Genomic DNA, 20679 nt, shown 5'->3' with positions numbered 1-20679 from the left:
TATTACCCACAGATCCTAACTGTGTTCTGCAGAAGAAAGCTTTGTGAACGTCTTTGTTTTGTTGAAACGTAATAATTCTATTTCCCTATGACTTTATAAACAGTACTCTTACCAAACGAATGACAGTCTTCAGATTCAAGATGTATTTATATTCGGGCTCACACCTTAGAATTGCTCATGTGTTATTTGAGGAAGCAGAATATGATTTCTTTGTTTTGAGTCAACAAGTATATATTTGCCAACCCCCATGAATCAGGCTCTGGGCAGTTGGTAACAAAACGTACTGTTTTTTTTTACAAGGTTCATTAAAATCATTCCTCCACTTCAGCAGGTACATCCCTTAAAGGGAATGCAATGTGGCAGTAACAGCTTCACTGATATTTAGGATTTGAAACATTCAGATGTGAAAAAATAACTCAAATCTTTGAATCAATCCTTGATTTGAAAGCACCACCAATGAAACAAAATACCGCAAGACAAGGATAGTGCTGCGTTTAAAGTGTACTTTATTTGAAGTGGATAACTGTTAGTAATACACTGCCCGGCCAAAAAAAAGGTCACACACTCAATATTTGTTGGACCGCCTTTAGCTTTGATTACAGCACACATTCGCTGTGGCATCATGTCCACAAGTTTCTGCAATGTCACAACATTTATTTCTGTCTTGCATTAAAAACATTTTTATCTTGTATAGATGACGGGAGATTCGGACCACTGCGCAAAGTCTTCTCCAGCACATCCCAAAGATCCTCAATCGGGTTCAGGTCTGGACTCTGTGGTGGCCAATCCATGTGTGAAAATGATGTCTCATGCTCCCTGAACCACTCTTTTTTCACAATTTGAGCCCGATGGATCCTGGCATTGTCATCTTGGAGCATGCCCATGCCATCAGGGAAGAAAAAATCCATTGATGGAATAACCTGGTCATTCAGTATATTCAGGTAGTCAGCTGACCTCATTCTTTAGGCACATAACGTTGCTGAACCTAGACCAGACCAACTGCAGCAACCCCAGATCATAACACGGCCCCCACAGGCTTGTTTTGGCCGGGCAGTGTATAATGTACAGTACTTAAATGGTCATTTAAGAAGTATTCAATGTGGGAAATGACATCTGTATGAGTTCACTTTTAACAGGTAAAAAGAGCATAAATCTGTATTTTTCCACTAGGGGAATAAACCTTAATATGTTTTACTGATGAGTCACAGATTCACTCCTTTAGTTCTGGTTTGGTCTGCTCCAGATCCTTGTGGCTGCCTGCTTGTACTACAACCGGGGTTCATATGATTGGTGTGATTAAATCAAATAAGATTTGTGGTTGTTCTATTTAAAAGATGGTTTTAATGCAAATACAGCTACATTATTGAATTGTTTATGGTCGTTCATCACATAAATGTAGTAAAAAACTCAATTGCCTTCTGTAATTTAGTTCATGACAGGATACCAGTAACATAATGTCTGGCTACATATTAAATGTCACAGCAGTTGTTTTGATACTGAGGAGTAAAGGAAGACGTCCGCATGACATCGCAGATACAGTACATTCTCATACACATCTTTCACTCACAAATAAAGAAAGGACCACCCATCAGCGCTGTGTGTGTGCAGGCATACATGTGTGTTTGTGTGTAATGGATGGTTTTGACATACTGTATAGATTGAACTGGGCTGTATGTCCTCGAGGGAGGACTAGCCCACCAGCAAAGTGAACACTTGATCCCAGAGGGTCAGCAGCACAGAGCAGCGATGGGAAACATCAACTGTAATCTAATGTAAAGCTCAGCTTTTTAAAAAATAAACCAACATTGATCCAATATTACGCATTGCTATTTTCTTTAACATCACAAATGGTGGGGTAGGTGTTAAACAGACACCTACCCCACATCATCACTTACAATAAAAACCTATAAATTAAAAATTACTTTAATATTTTTTTGGTTTGTCCTATATTTGAAACAGTGTACTTTTAAGTGTCCTTAATGTACAAACAAAAGGACAGTTTTTACTTTACCTCCATTTTGTTTATTATTGTCTGCACCTCATCATGTGTCATCATTTACGTAGCAGTAGGAGTGTGCTGATGCTAGTTAACTCATATGTTAAGTGAGTATTCTCTATATAATATGATATGCATGTGTTCCTTCCCATGATTACAATATATGTTAAATAGAAACGTGTTTAAAATCATCTAACAGTCACTATTGCTGATTTCAATACTGCTATTGTTATGTTTTCTGTGTGTGTGTGTGTGTGTGTGTGTGTGTGTGTGTGTGTGTGTGTGTGTGTGTGTGTGTGTGTGTGTGTGTGTGTGTGTGTGTGTGTGTGTGTGTGTGTGTGTGTGTGTATTTATCAATAATTATAAATCATATATTATTATTTGCTTGGGAAACAGGTGAGCAATAAACCTATGTCTGGTATTAAAATGTATACAATTGACTTGAAGTACAATTAATAGAAGAAAAAAAAACAAGAGGAATGTCTTAATATTTTAATATCTACTTTTATCAGTCTATTACCTTATTTACATTTTGGGGCAAGTAAAACAATATTTAAAAATCACACACTTGTTGTGCAAAGCCAAACAGGGCAGTGGGGTGGGTAAATGATGATTGATCAAATACGAACAGTTTGTGTATTCTTCTTTCATCTTCGGATAATTGAAAACAGTAACCTTCCTCTCGCACGATCTGACAAATAATAGCAAGTGAGACTGAAATAATCCATGTCTGAGGCAGCTTTCATTGTAGCATTACCTCAGACTTGAAAAGAACATATTAGAAATGTCTATGTGTGTGTGAAAGCAAGTTGTTGGTCTGATATAATATACTGTAGCACCCCCTTGTGTTTTATGTATGACAGTGTACTAGAAGGAAATCTGTCAATGAATATTTCACCTGGTTATTAACTTATCTTTATGTACTAGTCACACGTTGTCATATGTATGTATATATACTGTATATATACACATGTTTTGGTATATGGATCTGTATTCTGCAGCTGATGGTGCGCTCAAAGGCCAAGCAATATGCTTTCTTGGTTTGAAACTAAGACATAATGCTTACTTTTTTATTTTTACCTTGAAAAGATGATGATAGAGGTTTAAAAGCAAACAAACACCTCTGTCATAATAACTGAGTGTCAAAGTCCTCTTTTAACATATAACATATTTTCAACCAGGACTTGTCTTTGAGCAACACTTGGTAAATCCAACTGCTTTGTTATCCTTAACGTCTTACTGCTTCATGGGCAAAAAGCAAAATGACATGCGCCTACATTATAAAAAAAAGTCAATTATTTGTTAATTAAACTGAATTGATCTGTCCTGGTTCACAGCTGGCATTTTATAACACCCTAATGTTAGCAGAACATACAGTATTTAATTGTACTTCAGTGTAAAATATTTAATCTTAACTCTTACATTCTGTTATTGTATATTTCTCCTACATGTACATAGAACCCTGCATATATTTGATTACTTTCAACTGTCCATGTATAATTTAGCTTATTGTGTTTATATTCTATTCACTATTTTCCTTTAATTTAAATTAGTTTCATTTTAAATTGTTTTATTTTAATTTTATTATTCCTATTTTATTATAATTTTGTCTTATGTCCTTTTATAATATGTCGCATTGTTGGAGGAGCTCCGGAACTAAACGGTAGCTACTGTCTTACATGATAACAAAAACCCTTGAACTTTGAACCTTGAAGTACATGTATGAATGTTTAGCATGTTTTGTTGATAGCTTGCTCATGCTATGCAGTCCAACATATCAGAGAGGCAGAGATCCTCAAGGGATGTCACCTGAGTTACTTTCTCATTAATTATGGTGACATGAATTCCTTTTCCTATAGATGTTGAATGCACTTGTAAAATACAGGGAATATTACATAACTGCCTGTCTAAAGAGCAATTCCTCAGACATTTTATTTGAAATTTGTTGAACAATGAGTGGTTTGTCTCTTTAACTTCGAAACATAACATGGTATCGTGCTCAGACATCTAAAATACAACATTATACTCCAAGGCTGAAGGGAATTTAGTGATTACCTTTTACTCGGATCCTGTCATGAACTGAAGTGCAGGACATGTGGAATTGTTAAAAATGTTGTAAAGCTAAATACAACATTTTTAAAAAAACAGCAACTCAGAAGGATTTTATGGGAGACCATTAGCATTATACCTTGCAAAAGCTGTTTATAAGTGGTGGTATGAAACGTATTCAAGTATTCAGTAAGCAGCAGGAGCTTTTCTTTATTTGTCCAATAAATATAATTGTCAAGTAAATGGTGTAAAGTCAAATTTCTCTCTGAAATCTTGTGGTGTAGAAATAGTATAAATAGAAGTATTCAGAGTTGTTCTTGAGTCCCGTCTGTGAGTAAATGTACTCAGCTACTTTTCACCATTGCTTGACACTCTTCGCTTTGGACCAATGGACCAAACTTTTAAGCCAACAGATTGACCAACAATCCCCAGCGTGGTTGAAACCTAACCCTAAAGGTAATACAAACCTGTAAAGTGTAGAGGTCCCTCTTTCTACATTTTCACCCTTGCCCCATAAAATGTCTGTATGCAAACTAGTTGTAGTCTGTCTGTGTGTTCTCTGTTTGCATATCACAGGGAATTACCATGCAATATTATCAGTAGATTTAGTTCCTTTTAAACCAGAACAGTGAAGGCTCTTGGATCCACACGTCTTAATTCTCATCTTTAGCTTTGTACTGGTTTTTGCTGAGTTCCAGTGATCTGGGTCAATGCCCTCAGAGTCATTACTGACTGACTAAGCAAAGCCTCACAAATACAACTAAATACACCAGGCTGTACAATGTAACGCTAATCCCCAATGAAATGATCCCAATGCATTCCAATTTTCCCATCTTGAGAGTATTGTAAAGTAACTTCAAGGCCCTTTTGGCAATTAATATGTAAATATCCTGAATTTGAATAATACAGTAGTACACCTCTACTGTCTTGAGGTCAAACCATTTTAACTGTGGTTGCAGTTTTATTGTCACCTCGCCCTAACAGCATAACCAGACAGTTACTTCCCTTGCATAATCTCAAATATTTTGTATTTGTATTAAAGCTGCCAGCGTGAAACAGAACCATGTTGTGTTTGTTTTTCTCTGACACAAAACAGCATATTGAATCAGAGAACTCAAAAATGAGATTAGTGCCCTTTGGCATGATGACCTCTGCTTTGAAACACAAAATTCTGTGCATGTAAGTTTCTCTTCTCTCGGCTGCTTGTCCTTAACATTTTTGCACTTGTTTTTTTCTTATCCTATTTAGAATGACATGCACGGTATGGGTGTCCCAACTATTCTGTATCTTACGTAAGTGTATCTTATAGAAGTTGCAACACAGCAGCTGCACGAGAACTATTGATTTTTAGTCGTGAGATTCCATAGATTGTTTATTTTGTTATGACAAAGGTCAAATGTTTCACTATCACAGCAGAGAGTTAACCAACCAATACTACAGTTGATATTGGAGGACCAAAATCTTCAGGAAAGAGCCGAAGCAAAATACTTCTCTTCCTTCTGTTGTCCTCTGCATTTTATCCCCACAGCTTCCAATAAATAGTCTAAAAAGTGATTTGGAAAGAGAATGATGCTTTAAACCAAAGTTTTAATTTCTGAAACTCTAGTTAAAATTGAGTCTTGTGTTTTTTTTAGACAAATAATTATTATAACAGTGTCTACACTTGGCTATGTGAAAAGTCTTCATCCTATACAATTGAAAACTCTTGTGGTCAAATATTTATGAAAGTAAAGCAAAACCTGTTTTCTTTTGCATGCTGTATGAATACATAAAAAGGGGGAACTAACATCATCCTCTTCAATGTTAGATCTAAACGTCAGAGCTACAGATGCCACTGAAATACAAGACTAGACAGATGTGATAGGCTATAATACTGCGATACAATCATGGCCTAACTGCCCCTGAGGTGTGAAAGCATTTTAAGACAATTGTGACCTGATACAATATCTACTACAGCTGCTGAATGTGTTTGCATGAACTAAATACTCAGTTTGATTATTTTCATTATTCAACTTCTAGATTATGACCACTGTGTGATCAAATCTTGTGGGCCAAGATTGTATCAAGTGCCCCCTCACTGTCCCTGTTGATCCAAAGTGGCGGGACTGCAGGGTCTATTATCTAACACATATGATAAGCACCACTTTGCAAGTCACCAGAGTAGCTGATTGGTTGGGATATACATCAACTGATGCAGGATCCAAGATATGACCATGTGTTTAAGGGTTCAATGGTTATGTTTACCTGAAATGACACAAGAGGCGGTGGTTTTGTGTGTGTGTGTGAGTGAGGGTGTTCTTACAGTGAGCAGTAGCAGGATATAAAAGGCCTCCCCTCATCTCTCCCACCAACCGTTGCGTGTTTATTGACCAGGCATTAACCATGAAGCACTTTGTGCTGTTGTCGCTGCTCTTGGCATTGGGGTGTGTCCGCGCTGCACCGGTGGAGAATGTTGGCATGGAGGAGGGTTCGTGTGAAGACGCATCGGTGAAGGGGGCTGCAGGACTCGCCATCACGAAGATCAACCAGGACCGGCAGGAAGGCTACATCTTCGCTCTTCACCGCCTGTCCAACGTGCACATGACCAAACATGTGAGTCCATATGAAGATATAATAAGTGAACAGATGCTTATATTATCAGGTTGTTTTCATTGGTAAAATCCTTTAACCACTCAAAATGTATTTGGTGTAATGTAGAGGCACAATCGAAAGCAATCTCTTTACTTTTTACATTTTTAAGTTTGTTTTTAAACAAGGCAAATCATTAACATTTACATGTTAATGTACATTACCAGGAAAAAACTTTGTGAGTACAAGTCGGTACTCCATCATTTCAATACTTCATTTGAAAATCATATCTATACAAATGAATTGTATTCCTTTAGATATGTTTGCAATCATGTCTGATGGCAATGGTAATAGAGTATCTTTCTACAATTACGTTGACAATTAAATAATGAATATACCCTCAAATCAAAGAGGGATCTTTCTTCTAACTGTCTTCAAACATGTGCTAAGAGATATCTTATTATAATTAACAATAAATGCAATGTTGAGGCAAGGAAAAATCAAAAGAGAGGATTAAAAGAAAAATGGTTAAAGGAGATATTTTAGAGAAAAACCAAGAAGCTTATCTTTCAGATTACCCCTGAATCTGATAACCTCTAGCACTTAATAAAAGACTCAGATGATAAGAATTCTTAATTTTCCTTATGTATTTATATTCATTATAAATGAGTTATGAGAGCAATTACTTACTGCTCTCATAACTTCAGACATCAGACATTTAATCCAAAAATAAATGATGTGCCTGCTGTGTTGTAGTAGACAGATTTTGATTGTGTGAAAGATAGTTGATACTAAGGTTATTTGATGGATTAAGTTGTCATGGTAACATCGGAATCTGATAAAGAACACCTTTTCAGGGGGTTTAGTATCAGCCATGATTGATATGACACATCTCCTAACCAGTGGGAAATCATTTGCATCAGGATGTTCTTACAATGAGTTATGTGTGTGTTTGTCACAGGGAGAGAACGGAGTGGTTTTCTACCTGACTCTGGATGTTGTGGAGACAAACTGCAGTGTTCTGAGCAGGAACGACTGGAAATCCTGTGAAGTTCGTCCTGACCACGACACACCGGTTAGAAAACACTTTACATGCACACCCCTACCCTAATCAGGGACCGTGTTGAAAGAAGTACTCACATCCTTCTTCTTCTTCTTCTTTTTCTTCTTCTTCTTCTTTTTCTTCTTCTTCTTTCACAGTATTATGTTATTACTATTTTATCCAGTTTGTGTAAATATAAAAGCATTTTAGTGTTGCTGTTGGTTCATGTGGACCAAATAAGAGACTGTGTAAAATCAGCCCATATGTGTTAATATGTGTACCCAGTCACTACTGACTGTGAGTGTTAAAATACATAAAAAGTATGATATTCACGTGTGAAATGAAGGGGAGTAAAAGTATAGCGCAGCAATAAATTGAAATCTTAAGAACAAATATGTCTTGAGTACTTGTACTTTTTAACTTTCTACCACTGAAGAGGTATAACACATTCGTGTAAGTGGTGTGTAGTAATCAGCCTTGTTTTATCAGTTTTTCTTTACAGTATGTCAAGTCTTTTTGTCTCACATTATAATTTCCTGTTGCTCCATAAGAAGTGGTGATTATATTACGAGACTTTAAGGGATTATAATACAACAAAATCTCCATATAAATTGAGTTTTCTTTGTTATTGCATTATACTATGTTCTTATTGCTGTATTGGTCTTTGCAGGTGTATGGACAGTGCAAAGTTGCCATTTACATCAGCAAGGTGCACAGGGTTGTGCGTCTCTACAAATACCAGTGTGTCGTCAGACCAGGTAAATATCATTTTAGGAACAAAAGCAAATATGAATACTTGTAATCGCCCTTTTTTTCCCCTTGTTTCTTTTTTAAAAATTAAAGAGAAAACTGACATTTTGAAAATTCTGACTATTTGGTTTTCAGTTAAGTTGTACATGTTGGAATGTTAAGGAGTTTGCCATATTTCTAAACAGAAGTTAATCTATAAGCCTCAAAATGTGGTAAAATGTGCCTGATATTTTGTTCAGTGCAAAACAGTCCAGTGACATTTTCTTGATTTTTCTCTCTGCTTAGTTCCTTCAGCTCGTGTGGCAGAGCAATGTCCTGACTGTCCTGCTCATACGGACATGGAGGATGCTGAGATTAAGAAGACTGTGTCTCTTTCCCTGGAGAAGTTCAACAGCATGAGCGGGCTGTCCAATCGTTTCGCTCTGCTCAAGATCACCCGCGCTAAATCTGGGGTACGTTTTAAAAACGTAATACTAAAAGTTCACTCGGAGAGCACATGCACCAAGGCTAAATGTCCTATCATGCAATGGTAGCAAAAGTGAATAATGCATGTATGATCCAGAATGTAACAGGTCTTTCTTTGGTTAATGTTGCAGTCTTCCACAAGGTTACTTGACAATCAGGCCAATGTTTTATAAGAATCGTTCTGACAGACATTATAAACAGTTTAATCTTGTTGTCAGCTTGAATTTATGTCAACAATTGATTCAAATGTCCACCACTAAATTATCATCTAATCATCCAGTGAAAGCACTCTGTTTTTAATCCAAATGTTTAATGTAAAAAAGAGTCATATGGTTTCCAAAATCTGACTAAATGCACATCTTCCCTCTCTATCCTCATCGCTTTGAACAACCATCTTACTGTAATGCATTCACTTGCGACTTGACCAACTTTTTCTGTCCTGGGTGTGTGTTTGTCACCAGATGGCCACTTCAATGTATTACAATGCGGAATACATAATCCAGGAGACCACCTGCCCCAGGAGCTCTTCAGCTTCTGATAAGTGCCCCCTCATGGATTGCGAGTTCGCTGTGAGTCATGAAGAACTGTCTTTTTCAACTTCCTCTGTATCTTAGTCATAGGGATTGTTTATTTCATTTGTTTTGTTTTAAGTTAAATCAAGTTTAATTGTAATAAATCAGGATTCTTTGAAAGATTTTAAACACTCCAGATGAATTTTCCTTTTTTCACGTTAATATCTGGATCAGTACGTTTTGCGTAACAACTTCTCTTTTAAACTATTACAATTCTCCAACTTCATTCTGTTGATGTTCTCTCCTCAGCACAAGGGTTTCTGTAAGGCCAGCCTTTTCTATTCTCCCACTGGGGAAGCTTTGCCAAGTGCAGATTGTCAGATCTATGAGCCAGAGGTAAGTTTAAAGCCGGACCAAATACAAAGTGTCACATTGATTTCATTTTATAAAGTCTTTCGTTGGGAAAAGGAAAAAGCACAAGTTCATCATAATTATTTAAAGGGCACCTATTATGCTTATTTTCAGGATCATATTAATATTTAATGTTCAAAAAATGCTTTAGTTTTCTTACACTGACTATGCGGCAGCACCTCTTTTCTTTCAACATAAAAGCTGTAGTAAAATGCAAGTTCTGCTTCACAATTTGCATCAACATGCAGCTCATCAGCTTACAGACTTGTTGTTTTATCTTTAGAACACAAATTAGAAGGAAATCTGGCTGAATGCAAAGTAGGTTTTTTAGGTATAAGAACACTTCCCATAAGATGGACAAGGAAACAATATTACAAATAAAAGCATGTAAAAACAGAAAAAAACCAAGGAACATAGATATAGAATAGAAAAGAGTAACAAACTAAATTTGAAATTATATTTAAAATAAAATGAAATGTCTTAATGTATAAATTACTGATAAGAAATCTACAATAGATGAATAGATCTTAACTTTTCTTTGTCCCTCACATTCCTCATTTAATCTTTTATGTGTTCTCCAGGCGTCTGAAAGAGAGAAGAAAAACCACCAGCTGGGCGGAGAGACCGACCACAGCCACACAGACAAACACCCACACAGCCACGACCATGACCATGCACACGCTGTCGACGACGCACACACACACGACCACGTTCACGACCACACCAAGAGCCACGACCATCACGACAAAACCAAGCAGCACGCAAACAACAGCGACCACCACCACACGCATGACCACGACGGCCACAGGCACGCTCATGACCACTCCCACGACCACGGGCATGGCCATGACCATGTGCACACTCACCACAGCATGGCGCACAACCATAGCGACGACGTGCCTAACCAGCACCACAACTACCAGCACGCCGCCGGCGAGCACACCCACGAGCACGACCATGAGTTGGCTCTGGATCACAACCACAAACACGCCCACCTGCACGACCACGAGCACCATCACCATCACCACGAACACGTCCACGAGGATGCACCCCACGACCATCCAGAGGGCATGGTGAAGATGATACCCGCAGTGGACCAGCCCATGATCATGCCTATTTTCCCCGAAGTTCCCCCTGGTGAGGTGGGAGTCACCCTGAACCTCAAGCCCGACCCCCAGATTCCCGGACAATCAGAACCCACCATTGAGGCCTACCCCACCGCATACTCTGCTCAGTGTGTCCATGCAGCAGTTGCAACGACCCTGGTGGAGAAACTCTTCGCTGAGGACCCCCAGTTCAAGAGAGCATAAGCCGGCCATTGGGAGTCACATAGGAACTGAAAAAAAATCACACAAAGACACAGAGTGAAGAGAAGACAGAAAAACATTGATCACATTTGCTTCAGACACGCCATGACTGCTTCCTATAGCGTCTTTGGGCGACATGATGTTTTAATATAAACACATTACATGTAACTTTTCTGTCTCTCTTTTGTTTAACCATCTACTAAAGGCCAAGAGGATAAAAAACACTACATGCACATTAAAGCACCATTTTCCTCCCATTTTGGTGAGTAAAATGGTCATCGATACTAAAATCACTCAACTGGTCATTTCCTTTTTACAATCCTTGAAGATGACAGAATTGTTTAAACAAAATGGTAACATTAACATGAAGGAATGATCAACTTCAAAGATCTTAATAATGAGTCGCTGTTTAAGAAAACCGGTAAACATGGCATTTTTGACTGCACAACATAATAAAAGCTTCGACAAATAACCATCCAGTGTTTGTTTTGTTATTGTTTAAAACCAAGTTAATCCATTTTGTGTTGATTCAGGGCGCCTACAGTACCCCCTGCCTTACTGTGTTTCCTGCCACTGATCTCATTGCCAATGGCGTCAAACAAAACAGCATGAATTAATCCTAAAATGTTCATGGGTATGTGACAAGCAGCCGATGTGTTTTCACAATGACACAAGTTGCTATTTTGTTAATTTACTAAAAAATACTGAAGTACATCAAAATACGTCAATAAAAATAGGGCTGGCGGCCTATTTATTGCGACACGCTCACCGTGCCGAGTACTTTATCTGATAATTACCAAGTATATGTGCACTTAAATCATGTATGTAACATATTTAGAACTGTTCTTTTCTTTAGCGCATGTAATAAAGTTTGAATTGTCTGTCCAAACTAAGTTGAGCTGAAGCCCAACAGCCATAAGAACAAGCAAAACTAGATTAGCCCTGATATAGTGCAGACCTTCATGGTCCACAGATTGCTCTTGATGTGTCATTAAAATAATGTAAAACTTTTGAAAATACATATTTATCTGGATCTGCATCGGAGTTCACGTGGTATTTTTTTAAATATCTAAACACTGTTATAAACTGAATTATGTATGTAATTACTTTGGGATTAACAATGCAATGGTATAGCATCTTTAAAAAGTATGGCTTTATACATGGAATAGACCAAGCATATTTATAGGATATTGATAAACAATTATATGAAAACTCCATGAGATATTAAGGAGTTCCAAAAATATCATACATATTGGGTGCAGACTGGATGCTAAAGTTCTATATGAGATCCTCCTAGTAGAAAAAGAACATCAGAGGCAGACATATTTGTTAACATTTTCGTAGCTTTCACAAAGCAAATTAGCTACCATGGTAAACTAAACTCGCTCACTCTGTTTTCATTATATGCGGACATAAACGTATTGCCTAAATCAGCTTTGCACAATCCGCAAACAGCTCTTATCTGTGTTATCTTGACCTTAAACACAACCCACGCTTAACCACATCACACATTTTGTTAAGTTCAGGATCGTATAGGCTAAAGACTTCAAATATAGTTTAAAACAATTGAGCTTGTGTACATTTTTCATATTTTTTAACATGTTGATTTTGCACATTATTAATTATTGCTTCTAAACTTCACAATAAAACTGGTGTGTAATCGGGATTTTAGCATGTTGTGTTTTCTGCGATTTTATGTTTTGTTCTTACAGTTGATACAAACCTAATTTTCCAATTAAAAACATTTCATTTAACTGAACTATCAATAATGGTCATCATTTATTTTATAGATTGTGTACTGTTTACTTAACATTACTTCATAAAGGTTATGGTGTGATGACAGCAGTAATAGTACAATTGTGTTTTGTATTTTTTAAGAAATTCTCCAAAGACTTAAAGGAAGTCTCAATACATCCCTGGAAACCTCCTACTGTATGCCACATTGCTGTTCTGAAATGCTCATCTCAAATTTTATATTTTGACAAATGTTGTCAAAAGACAACAAGATGATCATCCTACAGTATTAAAAAAAAGAAACCTATGGAAGAAACCAATTTATTTTCTAGTATTGTGCTTGTAAGTGTTCACTAAATTAAACACTAAGTGACTCAAAATAAAATGTTGCCTTTGATGCTTTGGCACAGAGGGAGAAGAAATGAAAAGTAAACCCTAAAAGAGAACAATGATTTAGCCTATCTGCTATAAAAGACATGCTCCATCATCTATAGCACATTATCTGGTTGCATTTGTTGCTAGTGCGTTTAGCTGTTTGCACTTATTGTAAGCAGCTAATTCTGACAAATGTAAACACCCAAAAGCGCTAGAATCAAAAGGAGTTACCAGGGTTTATTAGGAAAATGTTGCCAATGTCTACATTTTATCCTTCTTTTGTACCATGTGTAGAAGTTATTTTTGCTGCTGTTGTGACTCCAAGATTACAGCATCTGCCATACTACAGAGATACAAAGTTGGCTTCAAACCTTCATTATGTACTTACAAAAAGCATACTGTATGTTTTCAGGGGTGTTCTTTAGGCTCTCTCAAATTGTCTACAATGATAGTGTCACATTAATGAAATGTAATTAGATTTTTGTAACTTTGTTATTAACTGGTTTTATTTCGCCTGTTCCCAAGTGCACTATGACCCTTCTGTCAGTCTGTGCCAGCCATTGGCCTATGGAGCAGCAGATAGCAGCTGTTTGCTCTTCCATTAGGTAAGAGGAGAAAGTCCATCGTGCACCTCCCAAGTGTCTGTCCAAACCCTGTCTGGAAAAAGTAGGATTACAGGTCTTGCAAGGAAGATTTACAAACAAGGGCCTGTTTTAGCCTAATTGTTAAATTACCTACCAGGATAGGATTCATTTATTCGATTAGGGCTTTTGTGTGGCCAGATCTGAGTGTGTCTGGGTGTGTGTATGTGTTTTAAAGGATGAGTGGGTACCTGCTGGTCCTATGTCTGGCTTTGCTGCAGCAGGGGGGAAGAGCCAGGGCAGATCCCCCAGGCTGCAATAACGCTGAGGCGGTGAGGGTGGCGGAAGAGGCACTGGAGCAGATCAACCAGGACCGGACAAACGGATACATCCTGAGCCTGAACAGACTGTACGACCTCACACAAACTCCTGATAAGGTGAGGGTGAACACTCACATCTACACACAACAAAAATGTGTACAGGGATCAACAGATATAGAGATGCAACAGTACAAGTAGAAAGATGGCAGACCAGTAACCATAAAATGACAGGAAGACTACAATAGGTATTTGTTTGCATATGTGTGTGCTAGCATGTGTGTGTGTGTGTGTGTGTGTGTGTGTGTGTGTGTGTGTGTGTGTGTTCGCAGGAGAAAGGTGTGTCACTCTACAAACTGACCATTGACGTCATGGAGACCAAATGCCACATCACCAGCAGGAAACCATGGAAACAATGTGAAGTCAGGGATATTGGTGATGTCCCTGTAAGTACCACACAGTGATGACCTCAATTTGTCAGATCAACACATTGAGAGAGGTTTTTTTGTGAGGTACAGCAAGACTAGGTAGCAATCCAATACTTGGAATAATTATGTATTTTCTTAACGACTGTTACTTGATCTTGAGGAAACTCATATCTTGAAAAGACAAAGAGTTTAAAAGGACTCCAATTTATCTTACAGTAGGCTACAGCATTATACAACCACTGATTATTTTTGTGTTATTTAATTTTTTTCTTTGCTACATACTGTATATACAGTATATATATATATATATATATATATATATAAATTCAATGTAGGATTTTATCCAAAATCAAACTCAACCTTTAAAAGAAAATACTATAATTTTACACGTACAAATATAACAGTGGCTGCACTTGATGCATTATTTCCTTGACTTTGGTACAGGGTGGACAAATGTAACATATACTTAAGGATATAAGATAGGAATCATTGAACTCCTTTCCTTATCATTTAGAGAGTTTCAACAGTTTTTATCTTGGCTGCCACTCAGATACTTTTGGGTCATTTATCTCATTTATGAAGTAAAAAAAAACTGAACTCAAAAGCCAATCTAAAACTCAATATGCTTTATTCTTATGCCAAAGATATGCTTTCTGTAAAATCTGCATGTGTTGCATATGTTGACCTAACCAGTTTGGTTATATGTACTGTATATATATATACTGAGCTGTATATCTGTTTTTGGGTGTGTCCTTCAGGTGTATGGAGAGTGTGAGGTATCTGCTACCGTTGACTCTCAAGTCAAACTTCAAAACTACTCCTGTGCAATTCGTGAAGGTAAATCGAGAGACACATTAAACTGATTAGGTATTTTGATAGTTTATTTTGTTGGTGCTTTGATTGTGTAATGAAGTTTTAAGTTGTATTAATTGAAGACACTGACATACATTAAAGTATTTATCTATAAAAGCTGGATGGAGAATAGTAACAGCACAAAGGGCCCGGGTTACATCTCCAACAAACCTTCTCTCCACTTTCTTTGTTCTATGACCTTGTTAATTCTTGTGTTTAGTTCCCCCCACTGCTGTGGTTAGTGTGTGTCCGGACTGTCCCACAGCGGACAACCTGAACGAGCCCGTTGTCAAGGAGACAGCCAATCTCTCCCTCCAGAGGTTCAATGAAGAGAGTAGCCTGGCCAACTATTTTACACTAGAGAACATTACAAGAGCTAGTTCACAGGTAAATAAAAAACCACAACTAAATAATAAAGTTACTTATAAAAGCATCAGGGATGAGTTTCAAGGTTATATGTGAAACTCTTTCAACTGAGAAAGAATTTGTTTAAAAATCGTGACTCTACTAACTTCCAATCTATTTGACTTTTTGTTGTGTTACTAACGTGTGCAGTATAGTTACACGTGCATGTAGCAGTGGTGTGAAGTAACTAAGTATACACAAACACTGTTATTCAGTACATTTTGTTCTACTTCATAGAATTCTCCACTACATTTCAGATTTTTTTTTTTAACCCTAACAGCTACATTTATTTGATGAGGAGTAAATGGGCAGTTTTAAACACTTAAAAAACACCCACAATTCATCAGCTTCAACGTTAGAGTAATGAACATGTGAACACATCAACAATTCGTATCCAATATTATGATATATTTTTACGTTTCATTTTACTTTTACGTTTTGTACTTGCATTATATGCCAATGCTTTTGTAACGTTTCCCTAAGTAAGATTTTACATTTTGAACTTTGCGTAAGTGTGTAAGCATCATGTGTTTGTGTGCTTTGTCAGTGGGTTGTTGGTCCAGCCTACTTCGTGGAGTTCACCATCGTGGAGACGGTGTGTTCAAAGAAAACGGAAGCCACTGAATTAGGTCACTGTCCACCGATGGACTGTCAGTTTGCAGTGAGTCTCACACACACACACACACACACACACACACACACACACACACACACACACACACACACACACACACACACACACACACACACACAAACACACACACACACACACACACACACACACACACACACACACACACACACACACACACACACACACACACACACACACACACATATTAAGACATTAAATACACGGTTTACTTACTCTTGGACCCTTTTGGAGTCCTGTCATGCGGTGACACAGTTGTAAATCCAGGCTAAAATATTATGTCTTCTCTCTCAGCACAGAGGCTTCTGTTTGGGCTCACACTTGGACCATGAGGAACAGTTCCAAATCAGACTCCCTGTGGGAAAAAAGGACAGCTCCTTTCAGAACCGAAAGGCTGTCGACGTGACATGTGAGATCTACGAACCTCAGGTGCTTTAACTGCATTGATGAATATTGATCCACATGTGGACAATATGACTTACACTTACACATTTTAAAAGGGCATAAAAATGTACTAATTATTCTAACCAATCTGGCCTTTTGTTTGGTATTTTGTTTCACGAAGGCTTTTAGAGAGCGTTTCTTATGGTTATAAATACAGTGTAAATAGTGTTGAAAAAATACCATGTTGTATACTCTATATGTTCCTAAGAACAGTAGAAACTGAAATAGTAATGCATACTTTTCTCTGTCTCTGTTCTCTTCCCCTCTAGGCAGCAGTTGTGGCGGAGAAGGCCCATGTAAAATCAGACGGTGTGCACGGAGAGCATCAGCACGACAACCATACACACCTGCACCCCCACGAGCACATGCAATCAGTCACGACCAGCTCAGACGTCACTGTGTCCAGGCCTCGGGGCTCCCTTGGGACTCTGGTGGATCATCCTGCGCCTATCCGATCTTCCCCAGCAGCCAGCTCCTGCCCCGGCCCATACAGACACAATCTGGGCTTGGACAGACTCAAGCTCTGATTGGCTGGAACCAGTTGATCATTGATCAGTTTTAAATCTACATGTGCCCTGCTTGTTGTAATTAGTTAAGAAAGCCATGAAATTGTGAATTGTGAATGATCCTTGTAAATAATAAGATTTTGTTGATTCATCCATTCATTTACATAGTAACAAATCCACTTATCACATAATATGGGAACTAGTTAGAAGATTATGCAAATACACGTATATCTGATGAGTGTTCCTTGGTGATTTTTAAAAAACAACAACTTATTGGTTGTGTTACTAACCAGAGTGTACAAAGAGACTTTGTAGACATCTGTCAGTAAACCTCCATGAATACCCTTAGAAGCTCATAAAAAGACAATGTTTTTTCAATAGTAAAGTAATTCAGTGATAGTTTTAACAGTTCAGTTCAAATTTCAATAGTATTTAAAATGGAAAATTGCTAAACTGTTAACAAAAACATGTGGCAGGTTGTAGCAAGCAGCTTGCAGCATTATATTTCCTGTTTACATCTCCCGTAGCATTATGTGAAACACAGTTCCAAAACCTAAAGCTTGATTAAAATCCAAAGTGAAATAAATGACAAAAACATGTATATTAACTTAGGTTTTTTGGTTTCAAACCTTTAAAAGTTAAAACTATATTAAATACAATAGGCTTCCTGACTATTCTGACTTTATTGTTGTTATTATTATTATTATTATTATTATTATTATTATTATTATTATTATTATTATTATTATTATTATTATCATTATCGTTGTTGTTGTTGTTGTTGTTGTTGTTGTTGTTGTTGTTGTTATTAGTATGACGTTTAATTCAGCTTATAGTAAGGTGCAGCAATTGCCCCCTCTATTGGTCAGCTGCCACAGGAGCAGTTTTTATTTTATTTTGAACATCCCAACACTAAATATCATTTTGTCATCTTTTTAACACTCAGTATAATTTATTCAGCACTGTTGAAGGGACCAACAGGCATATTGCTATTAATGGAATTTCAAGAAATTACCCTAAGGTTTTTACCATACATAAGGTCTTACGTTATGCCGCAACCAAATAAATTAATATCAAAAGTCATAACCAACAACTACATATATTTTGCAACGAACAAAAAGGTCAAATTAGTCACGAACACTGAGATGAGTCATTTTAGCTCAATTTAACATAACCAAGACAAAGGAAAAAACTGTAAGAGGGCGACACTTACAGCTGACGCTACTTTTGACTGTCTTGCCGTTCGCTGGTGGCTCCAATTGTTCGCCGTGAACGTATAGTGGTCAGTACTCTGCGTTGTGCCTGCAGCAACCCCGGTTCGAATCCGAGGCATGGCAGTGTTTTTAAGTCCTCGACAACGTGATTTTATCCAAAGTTCATAATTGCTGCGATATACAGAATACACAACACAGCCGTAGAATTGCGGGAGGCTCCCACAAATTAGCTAAATTAAAATATACAACATTGAGCTATGTTACACTTTTGCTCGAGCAGAGACATTGTGTAGGTTTTACCTACCACATTTAGTGTATTTGCTACCAAGCATCACACAAGCCTATAGAAATATGCATTTAGCAGTTCATGGCTTGGTACAGGATTAGTTCATATTAATATTAATGCGTACACAAGGGACCATTGCGCACTAGATGTTCACTTTACTAAATTACTTTATTCAATTGCAGTATACTATGTCTGTTGTGTTAGGAAGCATGTTAAATGAGGTTGAAAAGAAAAGCTTCTCATGTTTTAAAACTAACACACACAATACATCATGATGAGTAATTAATACATTTGTAATTATTTTTAAAAATATTAATAATAAAGTATATACAAATTATATACTATACATTTTAAACTAGAACACTTAATCACATTGGCTTTTTAAACCAGGAAAAAAAATAAATAATCATAATACTAAATTAAATCCAAAAGGCCTTTTGAGTCTTCAGTAATGTTAATAGTCATACTGTTCAGTTCCTCTTGTTTGTCTTACTACCATAAAACAAAACAAAAAAACAAAGGAATCGAAATTAACAAGTGACATGGTTAAATGCTGGAGTTATAAAGTGTTTATCTGAATCAATCCCTTTGTGTTAGTGCCGACACCTCATCTTATCGCAACTGTAGAGACTTTTCTTCTTGGCCGTTATATATTAGCCTGAAATTAATCACACCTCCTGTCCTTGATAGGTTTACTGCAGTGTGTTAGGCACTGGACTCAATGGCAGTGGAGTCAATAGGCACTGCAACTGAATAGCATTAATGGAATGTGTGGAGACAGTTTCATAGGCCCATTAAAGCTGAAGAAGACAATGTGTCTCGAGGGCTCTGAAAGAATGTGAAAGAGCTCAGCAGCAGAACAAAACTGTTGGAACTCAATGAGTCTATAGGGGAGGCAGGCTGAATACAAATGTGATTTACTCATTCATAAAAGAGCCCTCTGGCTGCCAAGCAACAAAAGTCACACAACACGGAGCGCTCCAATGAAAATAAAACTGAAGTCACAAAGTAGCAGCATCTCATACATAAGTGCAGTGCTGTAATCTTGACTTTGCCCTCTGAGTGAGTTTAATTACAGTTAGTGCAACAGAGAGCCACTTTCATCCATTTCTAATGAGTAAATGAAGGTTTCACATTCTATTAAATGTTCATATTTAATTGAATAATATGGCAAGTAGTTAAAGAGGAATGCCTTGGGATGAGGATATACATACTCTATGTCATCAGTCTTACTTAAAATGTGTTTACTGGCCACAATAAAATAAAAGTATATCATGTAATACTTAAAAAAGGAATTACTAATAAAATGGTTAGAAAATAGAAATGAATCATTATTAGATATATAATTGTGCATATTTGTATTTATATAAATAGGTTTTTCTTTCATTTCTTTGATAAACAAAGAGGCTTTCAGCATTTTGCTATGTGTCCACATGGTGGCCCCCTTACTTCTATTTCCACTTATGTACCTGCTGTATTAATCTGATTAAGGGGAATTAAAGGTTGGGGGTCATCATTTTTGGTTTTTCTCATCAATATTTTATGTTTTCTTGATAAACATTGGATACTTTTATGTCTTGAGGTTTGTAACATTTCAGGCCATAACCTTTGATTTCAACAAGACATTATTTCATTCAAAATCATTATGTGTCAGCAATGTTGGGAATCTCTGATATTTCTAATGCTCCTGAGCTGTTAGAAAGCCATTTTATGACATGATTTCTCCCTTCAGCTTATGAGGGCTTGTGTGGCTCCTGAAACTGCTCGGTTTCATTATTGAGTTTT

The 20679-nt window shown here is 37.1% G+C and overlaps 2 protein-coding genes across 2 annotated transcripts; both read left to right on the top strand.

Moving 5' to 3' along the window:
- The first annotated feature begins 6317 nt into the window (after positions 1-6317).
- On the top strand, positions 6318-11572 carry fetub (fetuin B). Its single transcript, XM_063891930.1, has 7 exons — positions 6318-6637; positions 7575-7688; positions 8326-8413; positions 8691-8857; positions 9332-9439; positions 9692-9778; positions 10375-11572. The coding sequence occupies exons 1-7, from the start codon at positions 6428-6430 to the stop codon at positions 11101-11103; spliced, it is 1503 nt and encodes a 500-aa protein (XP_063748000.1). The 5' UTR covers positions 6318-6427; the 3' UTR covers positions 11104-11572.
- Positions 11573-13803: 2231 nt separating this feature from the next.
- si:ch211-284e20.8 (uncharacterized protein LOC563738 homolog) lies at positions 13804-18068 on the top strand. The gene is made up of 7 exons (XM_063890817.1): positions 13804-14227; positions 14440-14553; positions 15294-15372; positions 15608-15774; positions 16340-16453; positions 16739-16873; positions 17158-18068. Exons 1-7 carry the CDS (start codon positions 14030-14032, stop codon positions 17413-17415), a joined length of 1065 nt encoding a protein of 354 aa, XP_063746887.1. The 5' UTR covers positions 13804-14029; the 3' UTR covers positions 17416-18068.
- The last annotated feature ends 2611 nt before the right edge of the window (positions 18069-20679 follow it).

The sequence above is a fragment of the Eleginops maclovinus genome, chromosome 9 (assembly GCF_036324505.1).
Source record: "Eleginops maclovinus isolate JMC-PN-2008 ecotype Puerto Natales chromosome 9, JC_Emac_rtc_rv5, whole genome shotgun sequence".
In the NCBI taxonomy this organism is placed as follows: Eukaryota; Metazoa; Chordata; class Actinopteri; order Perciformes; family Eleginopidae; genus Eleginops; species Eleginops maclovinus.
The sequence above is the reverse complement of the archived record's forward strand: the minus strand, read 5'-3'. Positions and strand labels throughout refer to the sequence as shown.

Coding starts and splice junctions, on each gene's coding strand:
- fetub (XM_063891930.1), top strand. CDS start 6,428: ATGAAGCACTTTGTGCTGTTGTCGCTGCTCTTGGCATTGGGGTGTGTC. Junction 6,638..7,574: donor ACGTGCACATGACCAAACAT/GTGAGTCCATAT, acceptor TGTTTGTCACAG/GGAGAGAACGGAGTGGTTTT. Junction 9,779..10,374: donor GTCAGATCTATGAGCCAGAG/GTAAGTTTAAAG, acceptor TGTGTTCTCCAG/GCGTCTGAAAGAGAGAAGAA.
- si:ch211-284e20.8 (XM_063890817.1), top strand. CDS start 14,030: ATGAGTGGGTACCTGCTGGTCCTATGTCTGGCTTTGCTGCAGCAGGGG. Junction 14,554..15,293: donor GGGATATTGGTGATGTCCCT/GTAAGTACCACA, acceptor TGTGTCCTTCAG/GTGTATGGAGAGTGTGAGGT. Junction 16,454..16,738: donor CGATGGACTGTCAGTTTGCA/GTGAGTCTCACA, acceptor CTTCTCTCTCAG/CACAGAGGCTTCTGTTTGGG.